General features: G+C 37.5%; 1 protein-coding gene across 5 annotated transcripts in view; it reads right to left on the bottom strand.

The window, feature by feature from the left end:
• CLHC1 (clathrin heavy chain linker domain containing 1) overlaps positions 1 to 26,725 on the bottom strand; it is a 45,254-nt gene that overhangs the window by 5,398 nt on the left and 13,131 nt on the right. For all 5 annotated transcript variants that reach the window (XM_047745100.1, XM_047745102.1, XM_047745103.1 and 2 more), the window contains 7 exons: positions 26,110 to 26,243; positions 23,945 to 24,146; positions 23,707 to 23,819; positions 16,606 to 16,699; positions 15,154 to 15,260; positions 8,151 to 8,325; positions 1,297 to 1,499 (listed from right to left, as the gene is read on the bottom strand). In XM_047745100.1, the coding sequence (XP_047601056.1) occupies positions 1,297 to 1,499; positions 8,151 to 8,325; positions 15,154 to 15,260; positions 16,606 to 16,699; positions 23,707 to 23,819; positions 23,945 to 24,146; positions 26,110 to 26,243 (1,028 nt within the window). The remainder of the gene's footprint in view (positions 1 to 1,296; positions 1,500 to 8,150; positions 8,326 to 15,153; positions 15,261 to 16,605; positions 16,700 to 23,706; positions 23,820 to 23,944; positions 24,147 to 26,109; positions 26,244 to 26,725) is intronic.

Raw genomic sequence — 26,725 nt, 5'->3', positions numbered from 1 at the left:
GGCGTCCCCAAAACCTACTTTATAGTTAACATAAGGATTTAAGTAAGGTCATGCATGTAAAAAGCCAAATTATAGTATCAAGTGTGCTGTTATGTAACAAATAAAGAAATTCATAACTTTAAAAACTAGATTCTAAGGAAAATTCAATTTATTGTTTGAAAATGACCAGATTCAATAGCCATCAATGTTCTTCTTTCCTGGAAAAATATGACCTAAAAGTGCTATGTTTTATTCCACTTGCAACTTCTTAGAATTGGGGTACAAAGCCTGCAAATCAGAATTGAGACGCAGGTCTGGGATGTGGGAGATGTCAGGATGCCTGTACATTTAGATTTCTGATGAACTAAACTCGAAATAAAAGATCAGCTCATTCAACTAAGGTTACCTTAAGGTTGACAATGCTCTCAGATCATTCCCAATTACAACCCAGGTGTTTGCTTATATCATAGTCCAGAACATTTACGTAACAAGTTAAGTTCATCCATTAAAAAAAAAAATCCTTTAAGTAGCATGGTCTGAAATACCTGCAAAATAAACTGTGTACTTCAGAGGGAGAGAAGCAGTAACACCCTGACATCCACCTTCTCCAAGGCTGCTAGGCTCTCTCACAAGACAGCCCCAGGCTCATTCCCTGGTGCCTTTGCCAGACACTCGAGGAAAACATCTCCTCAGCCTCTGAGGGGGCTGGCCACAGCTAACCAGGACCCACCACAAAAGAGTGAAGTTTCGGGGCACCTGGGTGGCTCAGTGGGTTAAGCCTCTGTCTTCGGCTCAGGTCATGATCCCAGGGTCCTGGGATTGAGCCCCGCATCGGGCTCTCTGCTCAGCAGGGAGCCTGCTTACCTTCCTCTCTCTCTGCCTGCCTCTCTGCCTGCTTGTGATCTCTCTCTGTCAAATAAATAAATAAGAATCTTTAAAAAAAAAAAAAAGAGTGAAGTTTGTACCACAGACAAACTTCACTCTCTTGGTTCGCCGTTGCTTCTGTGCAAAATGTGGCTCATTTCCTTCTCTGGGGCTCAGTATCTCCACTTACATGGTGGGCCTAGCAATGCCTACCTGATGGGACTGTTGTAGGGATTGGCTGGAAGGATGTGAGAACACCTCACCCAGAGTCTGGCACAAAGTAGGTACTCAATAAAAGTTAGATAGGTTTTGCTAACAACAGACAAATCTACTCATCAGTATATGTGAAACAGACTTTAAAATGTAAATCCAAAATATTGCCTACTACCACGGGTGATCTTACAATTAAAGTCTAGAATTCAAATGCATACAATTAAGTAGACTGGCACTCACCATAAGTAAAGTCCTTGAATTGCTGTATGTATTCCATGGCCCCAGGAATCTGGCCCTGTTTACATATGCAAAGAAGAGCTTTCTGGTGCAGGCCACATTCACTGTAGATCATCTGAGCTAAAGCCAGGCACCTGGCCTTGTTATAAGTATCCTGTTCCCCATAATCATAAATCACATCCCCCAACTCTTCAGAAAACGTGAGCCTAGAGCAAGCAGATCAATAGGTAATACTTTAGAGAGTTCTTCATGAGTGAGTGGATGAAAATATCTGAACACAATACAGTAGAACTCTGTATATAATATATAATTATAATTATATATTATAATATATATTATAGGGAGGGAGAATTCCAAGTTAATAGGCAATTGATATAGAAGAAATTAAACATACCTAAGATTTAATAACAACCAGAAAAAAACTATCAGCATATATTCTTTTGGGGGAAGACATTTTAGCAAAACCGAGCTCAAGTTTTTAAAAAAAATCTACAAACACAGTGAAAACTCTCCCTAGAAGACTGGCAGGAATTAAAATGACAAGGTAAAGAAAAATTCTCTTATAATTGAGGATCTCAATGTTTTCAGATGTTACCTAGATTCTAAACCCTGTAGAATGTAAGAACTCATTAAATATTAGTGAATAACAGCGACAACAAATTTTAGCTCAAAATTAGTGATAGGATCTTGCAATGTTTGTAAGAAATGTGTGACACTAGGGTTATTTAAATTGTTTAAAGATATATACAAAACAACAGGGGGAATAAAAGGATATAAGATGTCCCTACTAGGAGAGACTGAAGTAGTTCTTTTCAGATGGTTCACTTGAATAGGTTTCAGTTGTCATCACATTTTTAAAATTTTTTAAATTTTTACTTGGCATCAACTTTTAATGCGCCATCTTCAAACAAAGTTGAAGTGAACCATCTGCACTTGCACATTACACCTAGAAATGATCAGCAAAGGCCAAAACACATTTGGGTATGATTAAAGATATTACTTCTAATCACCAGTTGTATAGAGATTTTATTTTAGTTATATTTTTAATAGCTACAGAATAACAGCAATCACATAATATTGGTGCCTGTATACATGTAACAAAATGCTAATAACATTAAAATGAAATCCTGAAATCCCTGCAAAATGTCTGTTTACTGAAAATTCAGGAAATAAAGCCTTCCATGTTTATCAGGGTGGCCAGAGAGAGGTGGGTCTAAAATCAAAAGGCAGCTTCTGAGTAGAAATCAATTATTTACTAAGCAATTACCTGACTTCTACATTTTAGTACCAAAATACAGGTTTTGGTAGCTACAGCCCTGATGTTTCCTAAAGCTGAACTAGTAATTATTTCAGTCTTTTTAGTGACTGTATTCCCAGAGCAAGATTATAATATCAGTATTTTAGTTATTTCTTCTCTAAATATATAGTTTTATTTATTTATTTATTTATTTATTTATTTATTTATTTATTTAAACGAAAGCTTTATTTGACAGACAGAGATCACAAGTAGACAGTGAGGCAGGCAGAGAGAGAGGGAGGAAGCAGGCTCCTCTCTGAGCAGAGAGCCTGATGCAGGGCTCGATCTCGGGACCCTGGGATCATGACCTGAGCCGAAGGCAGAGGCTTTAACCCACTGAGCCACCCAGGCGCCCCTATAGTTTTATTTTTTTAAGAAGTCACCACCATTATGTTGTTCCATCTGAAAGAAGGCCAGAGCTGAAGATCAAGGCTGCTATGTCTCTATTTGTCACTTTCCAAAAGGAAGATGAGGAAAGAAAAATATGATTAAAAAGAAAAATTACTGAAAGGGAGAAAATGGGTCAAGCCCCAAAAGAATGGAATCGACCCTGAAGGAAAAAAGGTAAAAGACAAACAGGGATTCTAGCCCTGGGAGAAAGCGACGTAATCAAGCACCCTGAACCTGGCTGGGAAATGAGCCTGGGAACCTCTGCCCACATATCCCCCACAAACACCTCATCATCATACCTTCTTTCTGTTTCTCCAAAGCCCCCTTCTTGATTCTCCCACCCCTACTTCCAATTCCAAGTAGACTGTTTGAGGGACTTCTGAAAGTGGATCTCTAGCCTGATTCTGGAGAATACAAATGACTAATAAGTAAAAGAAAATATGCTTGACTCCACTAGTAAACTAAGGCATATTTGACTATAAACCAGATTGTAGATTTTTAAGCTAAAATAAAGGTAACATATAATCACTAAATCTATGCATGAAATTTATTTACTGTTATTTTGTAGGGTTCAGTTTGTAAAGTTAACCTGTCAGAGGATATTTTTCCTCTTCTAGGAGGAGTGTCTGCAATTTAGAGACCTAATGCCAGTAAAGTGTCATTTCTTAAGTTTAGGTTATATGTCAAGTGATCGGATTTTCCTCAGGTAAGGAAGACTAAGAGAGCCAAGCCTGGCTCTGTGCAGGGCTTCAAAGAAAGAACCATAGAACTTTTTAAGGTCGCCATATGGTGGAGGCCAGGTCATCAGAGTCAGAGACCAGAGAACAGAGGTTAAGAATAAAGAATGTGAATTATCTTTAGTATCCTGTTAGAGCATCTCAGGATCCTTAAATGTGGTGGTATTTTCCAAATTTATGCACTGAGTGAATTGCATAAGAATTTAAATTCTTACCACTACAGGAATAATCAGCCAAGAACCATCAGTATATGTAGGGAAATCAATCTTGTCTGAAGTGTCTCTGCACTGATCACAGGTGATAATGAACATGCACTTTCTAATGGTATTCTCTGAGCCATCAACAGGGCTCCCTGATAAGTACATTTTGTGGAAGGTGTGGAAGGTATGATCAGGTGGAAAAAGAAAGAGGCAAAGCAGGGAAGTAGGGTATATGTAGGGAGAAGTTTCCTAAAGCAGAATTAACTATTATGTGAACAGGAAGCGAAGCTGTTTAAGAGGTGTGGGGGAAAAGATCCTCTGCACTAGTAAACAACAGTGCCACCAATCCAGTAAGGTCTGGGATTATCCAGTGTCATGCAAGGGGAAATGGTGAATTTGGAATGGGCACAAGGAGGCAGTAGTATACTTACTTGCCATTTTTATGTCTGGGACATTTCTAAATCATGAATCTATTATTTAGGGAGTATTTACATTAGTCCATCCATCCTCCTTACGATAGATGAAAACTGTAACTACTCTATAATATGTATCCTATGTCCCTATGCATCCAGAGCCAAGGAAGCATAGCCCTTACACTGCAAAATAAGCAGGCCATGGCTACTAGACAGATGACAGGGAGGCCTTTCCTCATTCTGCATTCCAGCACTCACAGCCCAACCTACGTCCACACAGACCCAACAAGAACAGCTTGATCTTAATAAGGAACAGCTTGATCTTCATAAGCAGGCACACACTTTTAGTCCTCTCTGCTGGACCAGTGACTCTTCCCCCAGCTGACTGCTAACAGCTCACAGCTCTCTACTTCCCCCAAAGAATTGCCCTCAGCTGACTGGAGCTACCCCGTCCAAAAAATTATAACCCCCAGTAGTTAAGAACAGATGACTGACTAAAAAAGCATAGAAAAGGCCAGTCCCATAATTCAAGAAGAAACAACTCTGGTATGGTTTATGCTCTGTACTGCTCTCCCTGTAACGCTATCTATTACTAGACTTTACCTGAGTTCACGTCCTTGCTCGGCACTTTGCCCTTCTCCATCCCTTCTCACTTCTTCCCTTACACGACTTCTCGATTTGTCTATCAGTGAATGACAAGCACTCGGATCCAATTATCATGCTCTTTTTTTTTTTTCATGCTCTCTTTAAGGGAAGTGGGAACCTGAGTGCCAAACATCTTCCTCTCTTCCCTGTTATGTAACAACAATCTTCCCTTCTCATGATAATCAAAGTCGATCATGCTCACAGAACCTCAAGCTGCAGGAATAGAAAACACAAACTCCCTGTGACGGTTAATATTATGTGTCACCTTGACTGGCTCCTTCAGTGCCCAGATATTTAGTCAAATATTATTCTGTGAGTCAGTGATGTATCTGAAAGATAGTGATCAGTAGACTGAATAAAGCAGATTGTGGTGAATGTGGATGGCTCTCATCCAATCAGTTGAAGGCCTGAATGGTACAAAAAGGCTGACCCTCTTTCAAATAAGAGGGAACTCTTCCTGCTTGACTGCTTAGCTGTGACATCAGTCTTTTCCAACCTTTGGACTAAAACAGAAACATTGGCTTTCCTTGAGTCTTGAGCAGGCTGAAACATACCATTGGTAAGTGTTAAGGCCTCTCTTGGGTCTCTAGCTTGCTGACCGCAGATCTTGGGATTTACCAGCCTCCATAATCACACAAGCCCACTTCTTCGTAAGTATATATAATTTTATATATGGAAATATACATATTTATAAATATAAATACTCTATTGATTCTGTTTCTATGGAAAAGTCTAATTAATACACTCTCCAAGTGGCCACTGATAGCTGTGTAGAGCCACTCTTTTATCTCCCGGACCCAAGTATTCCACCTACTGGGGATACACTATATAATTTTCACTATTTTATTTTATTTTATTTTATTTTAAAGATTTTATTTATTTATTTGACAGAGAGAGATCACAAGTAGAGAGAGAGGCAGGCGGAGAGAGAGGAGGGAGCAGGCTCCCCGCTGAGCAGAGAGCCCGATGCGGGACTCGATCCCAGGACCCTGAGATCATGACCTGAGCCGAAGGCAGTGGCTTAACCCACTGAGCCACCCAGGCGCCCCAATTTTCACTATTTTAAAGAGTGCATTTCTTCCTGAAGCATGTTACTCCATCTTCAAAGGATGGAGGGAAAAGCTGGCATCACCTAGACACAACCTGAACCATCCATGAACCAAGTTTGGGTTTTTTCTTCCTTGTCTGCTGGTCTTAGGTCACCCCACCCCTGCATGAGGCCATAGGTGTGAGCTGTGGAAGTACTGTCAGCCAGTTGGTGGTAGTTGACATGGGTTCTGGGCCATCTACTTCTGAAGTTAACCTGTATACTCTGGATCTGCTTGAGCATGATCTTGATTGTACCCAATTTTGGTTGGACTCTCTGAGCCCACCTGACATCATGACTTGGTCATCCTGTCAGAATCCATTCATGATGAGCAGTTCTCTAGTTCCAGTCATTGGTGTTCCCTGGGTAGACACTCCAACTTTAGCAGGACCCAGAAAAATAGAAGACTATTTTTTTTTAACAGTATATAGTAGCTTGTTACAGGGGGCAGATAATCTACTGGGATATCTCTGTATAGTCCCACGCCAAATGAAAACTGTTAGTGGGTATCAACAATCATAGTTTGATAAAGGCATGGCAACCACAGTCATCCTACCAGACAAGCCATCAAGACCAACAGAAGCGTAAGAGTGAGAAGAATATAAAATGGATACAGGAGAAAGATAAGTAATAATTAATACGAATGAATCCCAAAATAACTATAAGCGAAAGAGCCAGACCAAGAAGAAAAAATAATACATAATATATAATTCCATTTTTATAAAATTCTAGAAAAATGAAACCTCATCTCTTATGACAGAAAGTAGATCAGTGGTTACTTGGAGACAGAATGGGGGTAGAATGAGATTGATTATCTCAGCTGTGGTGATGATTTCATGGGTGTATACATATGTCAAAACTTGTCAAACTGTATACTACAAATATGTGCAGTTTATTATGTCAATTACATCTCTACAATGCCATTTTACAAAAACTCAAATTGTACATTTGAAATATGTATCAAATGTTGTATGTAAATTATGTATCAATAAAGTTGTAAAAAACAAATTACAACCCTAGGATCCATTATCATGACAGGAGCTATAGTATATCCCACTAACCCCCCTGTTCTAAGAATCCCCGAGAATTATACCCACAATTATACATGGAGAAGTTGTGCCTAGATGGAGTGAAATTAAGGTGAGAAGATACATAGGTGCTGTGCAAATGGCTGACTGTAATAGATGCTGTTTTAATGTCCTGCCAGGATCCTCCTTCCCCAGCTGCTCTGAGTATTGACTGCCAGTGGCTTACAGGACCCTCCTTTCTATAGCAAATTGCCCTTCGCTAGCATGAGCCACCATGCTTCAACCAGGCAGCTCATAGCTCTAACAGAGAGGTACAAAAGGCTGGCCCCTCTGCCTCGAGGGGGACAGCTCTGTGGTGTGGTTTATGCTCCAGAACCTCTATAAATAAGACCAAGGTTAAAACTTGCCTGAGAGCACATCCTTTCCTAGCTTCGCAAACACACACACATCTCTATTCTGCTTCACTTACTCCCTTAAACAGTTTTTTTTTTTTTTTGAGAAGCCATCCCTCTATCAACAATGTACACTCAAATCCATGTCTGAGGCTTTAGTACTAGGAAATCTAACCTCAGGGGGCTCTAGTACAAATCTGCCAATCTGTACTGAAACCTAATTCCAAGAAGCCATCTCTTGTCTATTCTTACTGGTTTGTATGTTCTAAATGTTACCTTGGTCCACATCCATCCTGCTTCTAAGTTTTCTCTAGGTTTATTCTTTACATGTACCCACAATCTATCTGGATCCAGGTCCCTGTCTTATCCCTCTGAGTAGCATGATACTGATCAATCCTTTTCTATCCTTACTAATCAACTTCTATCCACCATAAAGTGGTCATGAATCATCTGTGAACTGCCATTACTCAACTCCTGATCTGGGCCCATTGTGACTAGGCCTCATCACTGCTTGAATGCTTAGTAAATCTTTTCGGACCAATTAATGCAACAGAGACCTGAGATAAATATTCAAATAATGTACTAATAAAAAAACTATTGAAATCTTGAGAATAAACAACTTTATTAACCAACTATCAAAATTAAGTTAAAAACTTTACTTTGCTTACCTTTCCTGGGTGACCCAATTGATAACTAAATCTAAACGTTTTTCAGATAATCCACATTTGATTCCTTCCAGGGTTAGTTCTGCATTAATAGGACGTCTATATGCATGACTTGTGCTAAAGATGGCCTCAAAAAATAAGAGTAATGGAAAAGGCTTGCCTCTAATCTTTCCAACAGCTATAGAGAGAAGAAAAGTTTTTGAGTTGAACACTTTAAATAAACAGTTTGCTTTTTCTTCATATTATTTTCATCTCTTCGCATCTTCAAAAAATTTCAATCTACAATTACATCCTTATAATTTTAGATTACATGCTTAAACATGTAAAATTACATGCTTATAACATAACTAATGCTTAGGATTAAACATTACATTTAATGACTAAGTATTACATGCTTTGTAAAAAGAGAGGCAGAGACTGGAGTGATGTGTCTACAAGCCAAAGAGTGCCAAAAATTGTTGATAGCCACCTAGAAGCTAGGAGAGAAATATAGAATATAATCTCCCTCAGAACCTTCACATGGAAATTGTAAAAGCTGAAGGAATATACCACCAGCAGACCTGCACTATAAAAAATAATAAAGGTAGTCTTTCAGCCAGAAGGAAAATAATACCTGATGGAAACATGAATCTACATGAAATGAAAACAAGAAATGGTATACGCAATGAATATAAGTATTTAGAAGCATATTGTTTTTATATAGTACATCAAGTGGTGGAATATCACCTGAGGGTAGAATGTGATAAGTTAAAGATAGAAATTATGAAACCTAAAGCAACAACCAAAATAAGACAACAAGGAGTTACAGCTCATAATCAGCAAAGGAGAAAAATGGAATCATGAAAAAATTCAACTAATCCAAAAGAGGGCAGAAAAAGTGGGGGGGAGTGGTAACAAAGAAGAGGTAAGAAAAAGAGAACAAACAAAACCCAACCATGTCAACAATCACATTAAATGTAAGTGATCTAAACACTCCAACTGAAAGGCAAAGACTGTCAGAGTGTATAAAAAAGCAGGATGTCAAATAAATAAATAAAAAAAATCTTCAACCAAAAAAAAAAAAAAAAAGAAAAAGAAAAAAACCAACCCACAGAATCCCAGTATCTGTTTCTTAGAAGACACTGACTTTATTTATTTTTAATTTTAAGTTTTTATTTAAAGTCTAGTTAGTTAATATATATGGTAAAATTGGTTTCAGGCATAGAATTTAGTGATTAATCACTTACATATAATAACACCCAGTACTCATCAGAACAAGCATCCTCCTTAATACCCATCACCCATTTAGTCCATTTTCCTGGCCTATCCTCAGTTCATTCTCAATAGTTAAAAGTCTCTTATGGTTTGCTTCTTTTTCCCCCCTTTTCCCCTATGTTCATCTGCTTTGCTTCTTAAATTCCACATGAGTGAAATAATGTGGTATTGGTCTTTCTCTGACTGATTTATTTCACTTAACATAATACACTCTAGTTCCATCCATGTCATTGCAAATGGCAAGATTTCACTCTTTTCGATGGCTGAGTAATATTCCATTGTATATATAGTAGATACACACACACACACACACACACACACACACACACAAACATATAGATAGATATAGATATTTTCTTTATCCAATGGACATTTGGGCTCTTTCCATACTTTGGCTATTGTTGGTAATGTTGCTATCAACATCAGGCATTAGGATGCATGTAGAAGACAATGACTTTAAATGCAAAGACACAAATAGATCCAAAGTAAGAATATGGGAAAAGACATACAATGTTAATACTAATCAAGAGAAAAATGGTGTCATGCTCCTAATTTCAAACCTTACTACAAAGCTATAGTAATCAAAATTGTACAATACTGACATAGGATGGATATCTAGGGAAATATAATAGAATTAAGAGTCTAGAAATAAACTCTAAATATTTATAGTCAATTGATTTTGGACAAAGGGGCCAAAACAATTCAATGGATAAAGAACAGTCTTTTCAACAAATGGTGTTAGGATAACTAGATATCTACATGCTAAGGAATCAATTTGGATCACTATCTTACACCATACACAAAAATTAACTCAAAGTAGATCACAGACCTAAACATACAAAACTCTTAGAAGGAAATACAGGATCTTAAGTTAGGCAAAGACTTCTTAAATATAACATCAAAAGCACAGCTATAAAAGAAAAGATGGGTAAATTAGTCTTCAACAAAATTAAAACTTGTGTGCTTCAAAAACTACCATCAAGGGGCACCTGGGTGGCTCAGTCAGTTAAGTGTCAAACTCTTGATCTTGGCTCAAGTCTTGATCTCATGGTCATGAGTTCAAGCCCTGCACTGGGCTCCATGCTGGACACAGAGACTACTTAAAAAAAAAAAAAAAAAAAAAAAAAAACACCATCAAGAAAGTGAAAAGAGGGGAACCTGTCTAAGTCAGAAGAACATGTGACTCTTGATCTTGGGATTGTGAGTTTGAGCCTCTCCTTGAATGTACAGATTACTAAAAGAAGAAAAAAAAAAAAAAACCCACAGATTGGAAGAAAATATTTGCACATCATCTGTCTGATACAAGATTTTTATCCAGGACATAAAAAGAACTCTCACAACTGACTAATAAAATCACAAATAACATAATTTTAAAATGGGCAAATAATAGACATTTCTCCAAAGATATACAAATGGCCAATAGGCACATGAGAAGATGCTCAACACTGTTAGTCATTAGGGATATATAAATCAAAGCCACAATGAGAGAACACTCAGCTTGATGAGCATGAGTAATATACAGAATTTTTGATTTATTACATTGTACACCTGAAATTAATATGTAACACTGTAGGTTAACTATAGTGGAATTAAAATTTTTAAAAAATAATAAACAAATAAATTAATCCACAATGAGATTACTATCTCACATGGATTAGAAAGGCTACAACAAAAAGACAGACATTAACAAGGGCTGGTAAGGATGTGAGGAAATTGGAATCCTCATATATTGCTGGTGGGAATGAAAAATAGTACAGTTTAGCAGCAGTTCCTCAAAGTGTTAACAGAGAGTTACTATATAACCCAGCAATTCCACTCCTAGGTATCTACCCAAGAGAAATAAAAACATATGTCCACATAAAAACATGTATACAAATGCCCATAGCTGCATTATTCATAATAGCCAAAAAGTAAAAACAACCCAAATTACTATCAACTGACAAATGGATGAACAAAATGCATTATGTATCCATACAATGGAACAATTCATGTTATAGCATGAATAAACCTCAAAAACATCATGCTAAGTGAAGGAAGCCAGTGACAAAAAAAAAAAAAAAATTTATTGCACAATCCTATTTATATGAAAAGTCCAGAATAAGCAAATCTATATAGATAGTAAGTAGATTAGTGGTTACCTAGGGTTTAGAGAGGGGGCAGGGAGTAGAGAATGAGGAATTAATGGGTATAAGGTTTATCTTTGGAATGAAAGATATTCTAAAATTAAGTTATAAAAATGGCTATACAGCTATGTAATTATAATAAATTAATTTTAAAATTGTGGGATTTTCCCCAGGAAGGCAATAAATTACATTAACAGGCTAAAGGACAAAACCACATTTTCATCTCAATAAAAGCAGAAAAAGTATTTGACATTCATCCCTGATAAAATTCTCACCAATCACAGAGGGGAATTTCATCAACCTCATAAAGGGCATCTATGAAAAATCTACAGTTCATATCATTCTTAATGATCAAAAACAAAGCAATGGTATCTGCTCTCATCACTTCTATTCAACACTGTAATGGAAGACCTAGCCACTGAAATAAGGCAAGAAAAAGAAATAATAGACATCCATATTGGAAAGTAAGAAGGTGGAACTCTTTTTTAGCAGATGATGTAATTAGCTATGTAGAAATTCTAGGAATACACAATAAAAGTATTAGAATTAATAAACAAGTTTCAAGAGGTCACAGAATACAAGATCAATATATAATAATCAATTGTATTTCTATATACTACTAACAAACAATTTTGGAAATTGAAATAAAAAATTGTAATAATATAAATACAAAATATTTAAAAATAAAGCTGACAAAAGATGTACAAGACCTAAACACAGATTAAAAATCACTTCTCTTTGCTCCTGTGTCCCTTATGAAACTATAAATGCTCTGTGGTAGAAACATCTTATGTCATCATTCTTTAGGCTTTGGCTACTTTTATATACACCAATTTAAAACTCAGACTTATAAAAATTAACAGTTTAACACCCAAAGGTACAGTGTCATTATTCATGATGTATGAATACTTCTGCAGGGTAACATGAACTGAAAATCAGTCAGTTATCTAATTATAAATAATTGTTGGAATGGTTTTTTGACTTTGAGTCCACTGAATAAAAGCTACAAGATTATACTCTGTATTACATCCACTAGAATAGAATACCAAAAATTGTGCATGCAAAAATATGAGACAGGCCATTTACACACAATTCACAAATGATCTCTATAAATATGTATGTTCATATGCATTACGTATACGGCAACAAATTTTTCATGTTCAAATAAATGTAAAAGAACATTTTTTTGGGATGCCTGGGTGGCTCAGTTGGTTAAGCCGCTGCCTTGGGCTCAGGTCATGATCCCAGGGTCCTGGGATCAAGTCCCACATCAGGCTCCTTGCTCAGCTGGGAGCCTGCTTCTTTCTCTGCCTCTGGCTGCTTGTGCGTTCTCCCTCTCTCTCCGACACATAAATAAATAAATAAAATCTTTAAAAAAAAACACACAGTTTTTTCAAACTGTTGAATTCAAAGGGTTTTGGAGGGAAAACTAATGAAAAACAGGCTGTATATATTTGACATCAAAAATTTCCACATAAAATGAAAATAGTAGGAAAAATTATCTGTAACTGTAACCTCCACTGAGTATATTCCTCCTTTACTTATACCTCTGTATTTATTTCTGAGCCTCTCAGTTTTTAAAAATGCAGTTTAGTGTTAAAATAAAACTATATAGACAACAACTATCTAGACAACTATCTAGACAACAATTAAGTATCACCTAATACTGGTGCATTTCTCAGCATAAGATCCACAAACCTAGAAAAGTAATGAAAGTTGGCTGTTTTCCGATTTCACTGGTAATTATACCTACTTAAGCATGTCTTAATTGCATGCTTTGACTTTTATTAAAACTTATGTTCCCTACTTTAAGCAGATCAGTCAAGGAGAGAAAGAAAAAAAACCTTAGGGATATACTAATACCACTTTTAACTTCACCAATTTCAGAACACATCCAAAGGAAGAGTTCCTAGGTATTTGTAAGATGTCTGAAAATTTTTAAGCAAAATACTAAATTTTTCAATGTAAAAAAAAAAAAAAAAAACCTGAAAACCGAAAACTACAAAACACTGCTGAAAGAAATTTTTAAAGACCCAAATAAATGTCGATATACCATGTTTATGGGTTCATTGGACCAAATATCCAATATTGTTCAGTGTCTAATCCTGAACAGAATTTTTTATTGAAATTTACAATCTGATTGTAAAAATTTAAACAGAAATATGAAAGACTCAGAATAGCCAAATTAAACTTGATAAAGTAAAACAGAGTTTGAAGTCTAACACTCTGATTTCAACACTTACTATAAAGCAACAATAATCAAGACAGTATAGTATTAGCACCAAGATCAACAGATCAGTGAAAGAGATGAGACCTAAAAATATAAGCACAACTGAATTTCAACAATGGCAATTATGTGGAGAAAGTCCTTTTAGTAAATTATCATGGAACAATTGGATAGCTACCAGCAAAAAAATGCCTTAACTCATACCTCGCACCACATATCAAAATTAACTCAAAATGAATCGTGGACTTAAATGTAAACCTAAAACTATAAAATCCTTACCAAGAAGTCATAATCAGAATCATTGGAGTTAAAATCAGCAGATTAAAAACAGATTTCTTGGGACGCCTGGGTGGCTCAGTTGGTTGGACGACTGCCTTCGGCTCAGGTCATGGTCCCGGAGTCCCGGGATCGAGTCCCACATCGGGCTCCCAGCTCCATGGGGAGTCTGCTTCTCCCTCTGACCTTCTCCTAGCTCATGCTCTCTCTCACTGTCTCTCTCTCAAATAAATAAATAAAATCTTTAAAAAACAAAACAAAACAAAACAAAACAAAAAAAAAAACAGATTTCTTATGTATAACACTAGAGAAGTTACAATCCATAAAAGAAAAAAAAAGTTCACAAACTGGACTTCAACAAAATTTAAAACTTCTCCTAGATACTCAAAGAGAATGAACAGACAAGCCACAGACTGGGAGAAAATATTTTTAAGTCATGTCTCTAATAAAGGATTTGTATTCATACCATGGACTACTACTCAACAATAAAAAAGAATGAAATACTGATAGATGCAACACATGTATGAATTTCAAAATAATGATCCTAAGTGCAAGAAGTCAGTAAAAAAAGATTACTTACTATGTAATTCCACATAGGTAAAAGTCTAGGAAAAGCTAACTAATGTTAGCTTTAAAGTGACAGAAATTAGACTAGTGGTTGCCCCTGAGAGGCAGCTGTGGGAGAGAGGAAGATGGGAAGGATGAGGAAGAGAGAGAAGGATCACTGAGGGCAAGGAGGGAACTTTTGGGTGACACAAACGCCAAAATTTATCAGATTGTGTACATACATACACTTTTTATATGTATGTCAACTTAAAACAACAAAGCTGTTTTAAAAGGAAGTAGAACAAATTTGACAAAATGTTAACATCTACTGAATCCTGATAGTAAGTATGTGGCTGTTGTATGTCTCTCCACACTTTTCTGTATGCTTTGAAATATTTCCTCATTTAATGTAGAAAACCAAATCAAATCCCTCAATGTGACAGCTAAAGAAACTGAGTAAATAGCAGGGATGGGGTAGAGCCTAGATCTTTAGTCTCCTACTTCCAATACTCTTTCCATTCTATCAGGGAAAAAAAGTACAATTTGCATACATACATAAGATTCAGAGAAAAAAGCTTACCCTTAAATTTATTCACTGTCCCAATGTTTTGAAGAATTCTTCTAGGACTGTTTGCTGCAAAACAAGCCGCCTTTTCATATTCACCAAGCGACATTAATTCACTGAACCTACAGACATTCCATTTTGTTACGCATTATGATAGTACACACAAAAAAGAAAACTAATTAGAATTGTCTAAAACAGACTAAACACAGTAATATAAAAAAATCAAATCTAGATTCATTCATTCAGGAAGATGTTTTTTCAATCTTTCTTTAATATTCTGTCATTTTTTGTATCCTCAGAATAAAACTCTCACCTGACAGAAGACTGAACCTTACCCTGTACTTTTTTCCTATAGTACTTATGACAAAACATAGAAAATGGAAAGAACTTTAACTGAATTCACAGTGAGCTTAGATTTTTTTCTCACATATCATCTGCAGATGAGAAGGGATATCAGGGGAAAGGAGGGCAATGTGCTTAGAGACTCAGTCTATGGGAAACAGTAATTGAAACACCAAGAACGTGGAGTTGAAGATCAAGAGGTGTCCTTGGTATTCAGAAGCCTATGTTACTCTGCCAGACATCAGACTCCTAATTAATAACGAGACTAACACAAGAAGAAAAAATAATAAGCCTCTACTCCTCTTATGAGGGCAGAATGTATTCAAATCAGCCCTTACCCCATAATTAATAAAACTATGGCAAACAGGATTTACTGTTGCAAATGAATTTGACACCCTAGAGGAGAAAAACATCAAAATAATACTAATAAGCAAAACACATAAAACTTTTAATCTCGACAAGGCTTTTACTCTCATATCTAAACCTGATAAACTTGGAGATGCAGACAGTGTAAGGAAATAGCACAGGCTTTGCTGCCACCCCAAAATGATCTTTTCCCCTTTTTGTACTATATCAGTAAGACAATTCACAATTAGAAAGTGTTTAACATATGACTAGAAATATTACATATATTCTTTACATTTTGGACTCACAGCTATAAATTAATCTCTTAAAGAACAGTCTTAGGTCTTTGTAAGACTCTATCATACACTACATATAGTAACTTAAACATTAGGGAGAAACGAGAAAAAAATGACTAAATTAGGATAATCTGACTCAAGAAGACATTCTCAAAAACATTTCATAACATCAGGCTAATGGCTAGGAAATGCAAATATATTATATAAATAAAACTTAAATATATATCCTCTGAAAAATCTTCTGGACTACCCATCTAATATTTTCCACACAAAGAATCTATTTTTTAAAATTCTAGTTTATTTTCCAATTTGTTTGCTAGGCTAAAATTGTAAAAATACAAAATCTAGAGACTATAGCTCATCAAGATGCTAAACAAATGCTAAACATGTAATAAATATTAAATATTTACTTAATATTTAAATAAATATTAAATAAATGTGGTAACATTTTAACAAGGAAAATCAAAGCTTTTCAAATATTTGCCTTTCAATGTAGCAAAGCAAAATTTCAGCTCCTTTTGCCTTGCCTGGATCGTCTTCAAGCAGTTCTTCAACAATGCCTTCATCACCTATAATTACTGAAAAGCACCACAGAATATTTAAGATTATCAATCAGTAGAAAACAATAAATATATACATGCTTAATTAATCAACAACTTAATGCTATTGTTTCTACACTTGATCTTAGCCAAAAGGCCGAGAAGCAATTAATGCTATTGTTTCTAAAAGCACCAATATCTTCCTAAACTGAGTGGCCTCCCTGTTTGTGTCTGCGGTATTTTCAGGTACAGTTTTAGGTATACTCTTCGGCTTACCACATCTACTATTTCTTTCTTTTTTTTTTTTATTATTTTTATTTTATAAACATATATTTTTATCCCCAGGGGTACAGGTCTGCGAATCGCCAGGTTTACACACTTCACAGCACTCACCATAGCACATACCCTCCTCCCCACCCCCCCTCTCCCAACCCCCCTCCCCCCATCAACCCTCAGTTTGTTTTGTGAGATTAAGAGTCACTTATGGTTTCTCTCCCTCCCAATCCCATCTTTTTTCATTTATTCTTCTCCTACCCCCTCAACCCCCCATGTTGCATCTCCTCTCGCTCATATCAGGGAGATCATATGATAGTTGTCTTTCTCCGATTGACTTATTTCGCTAAGCATGATACCCTCTAGTTCCATCCACGTCGTCGCAAATGGCAAGATTTCATTTCTTTTGATGGCTGCATAGTATTCCATTGTGTATATATACCACATCTTCTTTATCCATTCGTCTGTTGATGGACATCTAGGTTCTTTCCATAGTTTGGCTATTGTAGACATTGCTGCTATAAACATTCGGGTGCACGTGCCCCTTCGGATCACTACGTTTGTATCTTTAGGGTAAATACCCAGCAGTGCAATTGCTGGGTCATAGGGTAGTTCTATTTTCAACATTTTGAGGAACCTCCATGCTGTTTTCCAGAGCGGTTGCACCAGCTTGCATTCCCACCAACAGTGTAGGAGGGTTCCCCTTTCTCCGCATCCTCGCCAGCATCTGTCATTTCCTGACTTGTTAATTTTAGCCATTCTGACTGGTGTGAGGAGATATCTCATTGTGGTTTTGATTTGTATTTCCCTGATGCCGAGTGATATGGAGCACTTTTTCATGTGTCTGCTGGCCATCTGGATGTCTTCTTTGCAGAAATGTCTGTTCATGTCCTCTGCCCATTTCTTGATTGGATTATTTGTTCTTTGGGTGTTGAGTTTACTAAGTTCTTTATAGATTTTGGACACTAGCCCTTTATCTGATATGTCATTTGCAAATATCTTCTCCCATTCTGTCAGTTGTCTTTTGGTTTTGTTCACTGTTTCCTTTGCTGTGCAAAAGCTTTTGATCTTGATAAAATCCCAATAGTTCATTTTTGCCCTTGCTTCCCTTGCCTTTGGCGATATTCCCAGGAAGATGTTGCTGCGGCTGAGGTCGAAGAGGTTGCTGCCTGTGTTCTCCTCAAGGATTTGGATGGATTCCTTTCTCACTTTGAGATCCTTCATCCATTTTGAGTCTATTTTCGTGTGTGGTGTAAGGAAATGATCCAATTTCATTTTTCTGCATGTGGCTGTCCAATTTTCCCAACACCATTTATTGAAGAGGCTGTCTTTGTTCCATTGGACATTCTTTCCTGCTTTGTCGAAGATGAGTTGACCATAGAGTTGAGGGTCTATTTCTGGGCTCTCTATTCTGTTCCATTGATCTATGTGTCTGTTTTTCTGCCAGTACCATGCTGTCTTGATGATGACAGCTTTGTAATAGAGCTTGAAGTCCGGAATTGTGATGCCACCAACTTTGGCTTTCTTTTTCAATATTCCTTTGGCTATTCGAGGTCTTTTCTGGTTCCATATAAATTTTAGGATTATTTGTTCCATTTCTTTGAAAAAAATGGATGGTACTTTGATAGGAATTGCATTAAATGTGTAGATTGCTTTAGGTAGCATAGACATTTTCACAATATTTATTCTTCCAATCCAGGAGCATGGAACATTTTTCCATTTCTTTGTGTCTTCCTCAATTTCTTTCATGAGTACTTTATAGTTTTCTGTGTATAGATTCTTAGTCTCTTTGGTTAGGTTTATTCCTAGGTATCTTATACTTTTGGGTGCAATTGTAAATGGGATGGACTCCTTAATTTCTCTTTCTCCTGTCTTGTTGTTGGTGTAGAGAAATGCAACTGATTTCTGTGCATTGATTTTATATCCTGACACTTTACTGAATTCCTGTACAAGTTCTAGCAGTTTTGGAGTGGAGTCTTTTGGGTTTTCCACATATAGTATCATATCATCTGCGAAGAGTGATAGTTTGACTTCTTCTTTGCCGATTTGGATGCCTTTAATTTCCTTTTGTTGTCTGATTGCTGAGGCTAGGACTTCTAGTACTATGTTGAATAGCAGTGGTGATAACGGACATCCCTGCCGTGTTCCTGACCTTAGCGGAAAAGCTTTCAGTTTTTCTCCATTGAGAATGATATTTGCGGTGGGTTTTTCATAGATGGCTTTGATAATATTGAGGTATGTGCCGTCTATCCCTACACTTTGAAGAGTTTTGATCAGGAAGGGATGCTGTACTTTGTCAAATGCATTTTCAGCATCTATGGAGAGTATCATATGGTTCTTGTTCTTTCTTTTATTAATGTGTTGTATCACATTGATTGATTTGCGGATGTTGAACCAACCTTGCAGCCCTGGAATAAATCCCACTTGGTCGTGGTGAATGATCCTTTTAATGTACTGTTGTATCCTATTGGCTAGTATTTTGGCGAGAATTTTTGCATCTGTGTTCATCAAGGATATTGGTCTGTAGTTCTCTTTTTTGATGGGATCCTTGTCTGGTTTTGGGATCAAGGTGATGCTGGCCTCATAAAATGAGTTTGGAAGTTTTCCTTCCATTTCTATTTTTTGGAACAGTTTCAGGAGAATAGGAATTAGTTCTTCTATAAATGTTTGGTAGAATTCCCCCCGGGAAGCCGTCTGGCCCTGGGCTTTTGTTTGTTTGGAGATTTTTGATGACTGTTTCAATCTCCTTACTGGTTATGGGTCTGTTCAGGTTTTCTATTTCTTCCTGGTTCAGTTGTGGTAGTTTATATGTCTCTAGGAATGCATCCATTTCTTCCAGATTGTCAAATTTGTTGGCGTAGAGTTGCTCATAGTATGTTCTTATAATTGTCTGTATTTCTTTGGTGTTCGTTGTGATCTCTCCTCTTTCATTCATGATTTTATTTATTTGGGTCCTTTCTCTTTTCTTTTTGATAAGTCTGGCCAGGGGTTTATCAATCTAATTAATTCTTTCTAAGAACCAGCTCCTAGTTTCATTGATTTGTTCTATTGTTTTTTTGGTTTCTATTTCATTGATTTCTGCTCTGATCTTTATGATTTCTCTTCTCCTGTTGGGTTTAGGGTTTCTTTCTTGTTCTTTCTCCAGCTCCTTTAGGTGTAGGGTTAGGTTGTGTACCTGAGACCTTTCTTGTTTCTTGAGAAAGGCTTGTACCGCTATATATTTTCCTCTCAGGACTGCCTTTGTTGTGTCCCACAGATTCTGAACCGTTGTGTTTTCATTATCATTTGTTTCCATGAATTTTTTCAATTCTTCTTTAATTTCCTGGTTGACCCACTCATTCTTTAGAAGGATGCTGTTTAGTCTCCATGTATTTGGGTTCTTTCCAAATATCCTCTTGTTATTGAGTTCTAGCTTCAGAGCATTGTGGTCTGAAAATATGCAGGGAATGATCCCAATCTTTTGATACCGGTTGAGACTTGATTTAGGAACAAGAATGTGATCTATTCTGGAGAATGTTCCATGTGCACTAGAGAAGAATGTGTATTCTGTTGCTTTGGGATGAAATGTTCTGAATATATCTGTGATGTCCATCTGGTCCAGTGTGTCATTTAAGGCCTTTATTTCCTTGTTGATCTTTTGCTTGGATGACCTGTCCATTTCAGTGAGGGGAGTGTTAAAATCCCCTACTATTATTGTATTCTTGTCGATGTGTTTCTTTGATTTTGTTAGTAATTGGTTTATATAGTTGGCTGCTCCCACGTTAGGGGCATAGATATTTAAAATTGTTAGATCTTCTTGTTGGACAGTTCCTTTGAGTATGATATAGTGTCCTTCCTCATCTCTTATTATAGTCTTTGGCTTAAAATCTAATTGATCTGATATAAGGATTGCCACTCCTGCTTTCTTCTGATGTCCATTAGCATGGTAAATTCTTTTCCACCCCCTCACTTTAAATCTGGAGGTGTCTTCGGGTTTAAGATGAGGTTCTTGTAGGCAACATATAGATGGGTTTTGTTTTTTTATCCATTCTGATACCCTGTGTCTTTTGATTGGGGCATTTAGCCCATTAACATTCAGGGTAAGTATTGAGAGATATGAATTTAGTGCCATTGTATTGCCTGTAAGGTGACTGTTATTGTACATTGTCTCTGTTTCTTTCTGATCTACTACTTTTAGGGTCTCTCTTTGCTTAGAGGACCCCTTTCAATATTTCCTGTAGAGCTGGTTTGGTATTTGCAAATTCTTTCAGTTTTTGTTTGTCCTGGAAGCTTTTAATCTCTCCTTCTATTTTCAATGATAGCCTAGCTGGGTACAGTATTCTTGGCTGCATGTTTTTCTCATTTAGTACTCTGAATATATCATGCCAGCTCTTTGTGGCCTGCCAGGTCTCTGTGGATAAGTCTGCTGACAATCTAATATTTTTACCATTGTGCGTTACAGACTTCTTTTCCCGGGCTGCTTTCAGGATCTTTTCTTTGTCACTAAGACTTGTAAATTTTACTATTAGGTGACGGGGTGTGGACCTATTCTTATTGATTTTGAGGGGGGTTCTCTGAACCTCCTGGATTTTGATGCTTGTTCCCTTTGCCATATTGGGGAAATTCTCTCCAATAATTCTCTCCAACATACCTTCTGCTCCCCTCTCTGTTTCCTCTTCTTCTGGAATCCCAATTATTCTAATGTTGTTTCGTCTTATGGTGTCACTTATCTCTCGAATTCTCCCCTCGTGGTCCAGTAGCTGTTTGTCCCTCTTTTGCTCAGCTTCTTTATTCTCTGTCATTTGGTCTTCTATATCGCTAATTTTTTCTTCTGCCTCATTTATCCTAGCAGTGAGAGCCTCCATTTTTGATTGCACCTCATTAATAGCTTTTTTGATTTCAACTTGGTTAGATTTTAGTTCTTTTATTTCTCCAGAAAGGGCTTTTATATCTCCCGAGAGGGTTGCTTTAATATCTTCCATGCCTTTTTCAAGCCCGGCTAGAACTTTGAGAATTGTCATTCTGAACTCTATATCTGACATGTTACCAATGTCTGTATTGATTAGTTCCCTAGCCTTTGGTACTGCTTCTTGTTCTTTTTTTTGTTGTGAATTTTTCCGCCTTGTCATTTTGTCCAGATAAGAGTTTATGAAGGAGCAAGTAAAATACTAAAAGGGTGGCAACAACCCCAGGAAAATATGCTTTAGCCAAATCAGAAGAGATCCCAAATCGTGAGGGGGGAGAAAGGGGATAAAAAGGGGTTCAGAAAGAAAAAAAGAAAAAAAAAAGAAACTATTAAAAAAGAAAGCCGATAAAGAAAAAATATAAAAGAGGAAAAATATATATATATTAGATAAACTATTTAAAAAACGTTAAAAAAGAAAACGGTAAAAGTTAAAAAAAAATTAGCAGAAGAAGAGAAAAAGAAAAAAAAATTGAAAAAGAAAAAAAAATTAAATTAACTGCAAGGCTAAAAATCATGGGGAGAAAGCCATGAGTTCCGTGCTTTGCTCTCTTCTCCTCTGGAATTCTGCCCCTCTCCTTGGTATTGAAACTGCACTCCTTGGTAGGTGAACTTGGTCCTGGCTGGGTTTCCCGTTGATCTTCTGGGGGAGGGGCCTGTTGTAGTGATTCTCAAGTGTCTTTGCCCCAGGCGGAGTTGCACCACCCTTACCCAGGGCCGGGCTGAGTAATCCGCTCCGGTTTGCTGGGTTCGCTTTCGGGAGCTTTTGTTCCCTGAGCGCTTTCCGTAGAGTTCCGGAAGACGGGAATGAAGATGGCGGCCTCCCGGTCTCCGGCCCGGAGGAGCCGAGAGCCCGGGGCCCCACTCCTCAGTGCGCCCTCAGAGAACAGTGCCCAATTACTCCCGTCACCCTGGCCTCTGGCCACGCTCCGAGCTGACCGAGCCTGTGACCGGTTCAAGGCAACCCCAAGCTGAGAGTCACTCCTCGGCTCTGTCTCTGTAGCCGGCTTCCCCGTTCTAATACCAGTAAGCTCTGTGACACTCAGACACCCCCGATCCTTCTGCGACCCTGCGGGACCTGAGGCCGCGCTGACCCCGCCTGGGCTTCACCCCAGTTAAGCCTCTGGAGCGATGTCCCTCAGCGGAACAGGCTTTTAAAAGTCCTGATTTTGTGCTCCGTTGCTCCGCCGCTCGCCGGGAGCCGGCCCCTCCCCCCGCGGTCTATCTTCCCGTCGCTTTGGATTCACTTCTCCGCCAGTCCTACCTTTCAGATAGTGGTTGATTTTCTGTTTCTAGAATTGCTGTTCTTTTTCTCTTCAATCTCCCATTGGATTTGTAGGTGTTTGCAATCTTTAGATAAGCTATTTAGCTGATCTCCCGCTACCCGAAGTAGTCTCAGCTGCTACTTCTCCGACATCTTGACTCCTCCCCACATCTACTATTTTTTTTTTTTAAAGATTTTTATTCATTTGACAGAGATCACAAGTAGGCAGAGAGGCAGGTAGAGAGAGAGGAGGAAGCAGGCTCCCCACCAAGGAGAGAGCCCGATGTGGGGCTTGATCCCAGGACCCTGGGATCATGACCTGAGCCGAAGGCAGAGGCTTTAACCCACTGAGCCACCCAGGCGCCCCCACATCTACTATTTCTTTACCAATTATCTGTTAGCTGTTTAAGGAAGAAGCTCATAGGGTAATAGAGACAAAACAGAAATACATTTTTTTTTTTTAATTTCTTTAAACTCAGCCTAGGGAAATCCTCACTCTTTAGCTTTCTGGAGGGAAAAATGATGTTTTCCATTATTTGTGGTAATTAAAAAATATAGATAAATTACCAGGTAAACTTTTAGTTTTCTGAATATGCTCTACAAAGTCTTCAAATGAGCTGCTCATATCAGATTTTACCCAGGAAATAAGTGCATTTGAAATAATCTGCAGTCTCTGATGACTATAAAGGTAAACAACAACAACAACAAAAAATCAATATACGGAACCTAAAATCAAATAGTGGAGCAAAAGAATAAACACAAATAAAAGCTTCAAACTTAAAAAGTATATAATCAATTTTCATACCGAAACTGTAATTGTTTGTTCAGATTTTCAGCTAAATCTCTCCGTTTTAACGTCACAATCATTTCCTCATCTAACTCGGCCTTTCTCTGAATTGGTACGTATTTTTTCAACATAGCCTGTTTAATTTCAGCATATTTATCTTCCAGATGTTTCAGGTATTTAGTGAGAGCAACTAAATTGACAGATTCTTGGAGAGTCATGCCTACGGGAAAAAGGGAACAAGTCAAAAATGAAACCATGTTTGGGACTCTTGTGTTCAAATGGCAAGTCTTAGCAAAACAGATCACAGTTTGCTATGTTAAGAAATAATTAAGAAATGGTAGCATGAACTTATAACTTACTGAACATGAACAGAATTAGCACACAATTTTAAATGTGTAGCAGTTTTAAACATACCATCAATGAAGGCTGATTATCCAAAACCTGCATCTTGAAAAGTTCTTTTTAACTTTTTATTTTTTATATTTGAGAGAGAGAGAGAGTTTGTGCACAAGCTGCAGAGGGGGAGAGGGAGAGAGAATCTTAAGCAGGCTCCATGCTCAGTGTGTAGCTCAATCCGGGGCTTGATCTCAAGACCCTGAGATCAGGACCTGAGATGAAATCAAGTCAAAGGCTGCCTGGGTGGCTCAGTGGGTTAAGTACCCGCCTTCGGCTCAGGTCATGATCCCAGGGTCCTGGAATCGAGCCCCACATTGGGCTCCCCACTCAGCAGGGAGCCTGCTTCTCCTTCTCCCTCTGCCACTCCCTCTGCTTGTATTCTCTCTCTGTCTCTCCATCAAATAAATAAGTAAAGTCTTGAACTCAAGAGTTGGATGCTTAACTGAGCCACCGAGGCTCCCCTGCATCTTAAAAAGTTCTAATAACCTCATTGTCACACCTTTCCAACCTTTAAATACCACTGTTAGTCAATACCACCAAGAGCTTCTGCCTAACAATTCAGGCTTTTTGTCCAAAGATTTCTAACCAATGATTCCATTAACCTACTACGGCAAACCCCAGGGTAATCTGTTTATTCCCTCCAATGCAAAGTCTATAAAACCTGCCAAGCCCTCAGTCCCCAATCCCTCATTGTCCCCCCCCACCCCGTATTATTCATAACAACCCATTCACAACACTTGAAATGATTCCCTTATTCAGACCAATTGTTGGTTTTTAAAGGCATACATCAAAATTCTCTCCCAGAAACCTCCCTGGATTAATCCTACTCAGTTTTTAATCATTCCCTTACACTGAATCCTCTCAGCAACTAATCAATTTGACTTATTCTCCACTTATTAATATGTACCTTATTTGTACTTTGACTCTCATAATTTTATATTTGAAAGTGAATCTAGTCCCTGCTTCCACCAAATGCAGGATGGTCGTCCAACCTGAAATCCTCTGGTATGGAGCAGTTCATTATTTTCAAGACAGAGCGTCTTCTAGTGAAACCAAATCTGACTTCCTAAAATTTCCACTTATTGATTCTGCCTCTGCATAAACACTAGTTGAAATCCTTAAAAGTTTTGAATACAGTTAGCTATTCTCTAAGTCTCCCTTTTCTCCAAGATGAGTATCTGCAACTCTTCTATCCATGCATCATACAAACTTCTCAACATCCTGACGAATTCCAGGATATACTCCAATTTCTTAAAATGTGGCTTAGCTGAAGATAAAGAACCTGTGAATGATGACATCAATGGGAATCAACAATATTCACTAGAACTTAATACAGTATAGTTTTTTCATATATTATAGCAAGGATTCTCAAACTTGAGAACCACATGAAGGCCTTGCCAAAACACTGCTGAGCTCCACTCCACCCCCTACCCCAACTCCCAACCCTGGAGTTTCTGACACAGTAAGTCTGCTGTGGAGCCAGAATTTGCATTTCTAATAGGTTTGCAGGTAATGTCGACATTGATGCAGGAACCAAACTCTAACAGTCCCTCCCTTATACTTTCTATAATCCAGCCAGTCTGGAATTCTCTCAGTCTTTCAAGGTTGTTGAAGTTGTCTCATTCCCTTAAATCCACCTGGAGCCCAGGCTAAAGTTGTTCGTGAAGTCTGGCTAAAGTCCTGGTACACTTGCAGACACACACAGTGCAGCACACATACACTGATTTGTATGATAGGTGATAACTGAAAACAGTTGGGATTTCAAACATTTTTAACAAAATACATACCTGGAATAGGTTTTGAAGGATCTTTGGAGAAAGTATGATATCTTACTTCTTTTGCCTCATATTCTGCCCTAAGTTGTTTCATTTTGTCTATCTGCAATTGAATCTTTGAGGAATTATTTTCAATAACCCTCATTCTGAAAAAACAGAAAGGCTTTCTTACATTTCTTTCAAATAGTTTAGTTATTTAATCATAAGATTTAAAGTAAAACAGGTTAAATCATTACTTTATCTCGGCTAAGTATCATTTTGAACCATTATGGACTGAGGTGTTAAGTTTACAAAACAATGTCCATTAAAAATTAACTAGCCTCAAAAGTGAGGAATGGTTTTCTCTCAGAGCATCAATTAAAATCTTACACTACGATTCACAATCTTACTGGAAACGCATAGTTGTTAAACATAATAATCTGGCCATAAAGTACTACATCTATTCCCTATGGTTGAAAGTTACCTTTGCAATTAAAGTTATTTTTGTAATTATACTAGCTTCCTGTAGCTGCTATAACAAATTGCCAAAAACTTATTGGTAGCTTAAAACAACAGAAATTTATTCTCCTACAGTTCCAGAGATCAGAAATCCACAACTAGTATCACTGGGACAAAATCAAAGGGTTAT

This window comes from Lutra lutra, chromosome 9, assembly GCF_902655055.1.
Source record: "Lutra lutra chromosome 9, mLutLut1.2, whole genome shotgun sequence".
Lineage (NCBI taxonomy): Eukaryota > Metazoa > Chordata > Mammalia > Carnivora > Mustelidae > Lutra > Lutra lutra.
The sequence above is the reverse complement of the archived record's forward strand: the minus strand, read 5'-3'. Positions and strand labels throughout refer to the sequence as shown.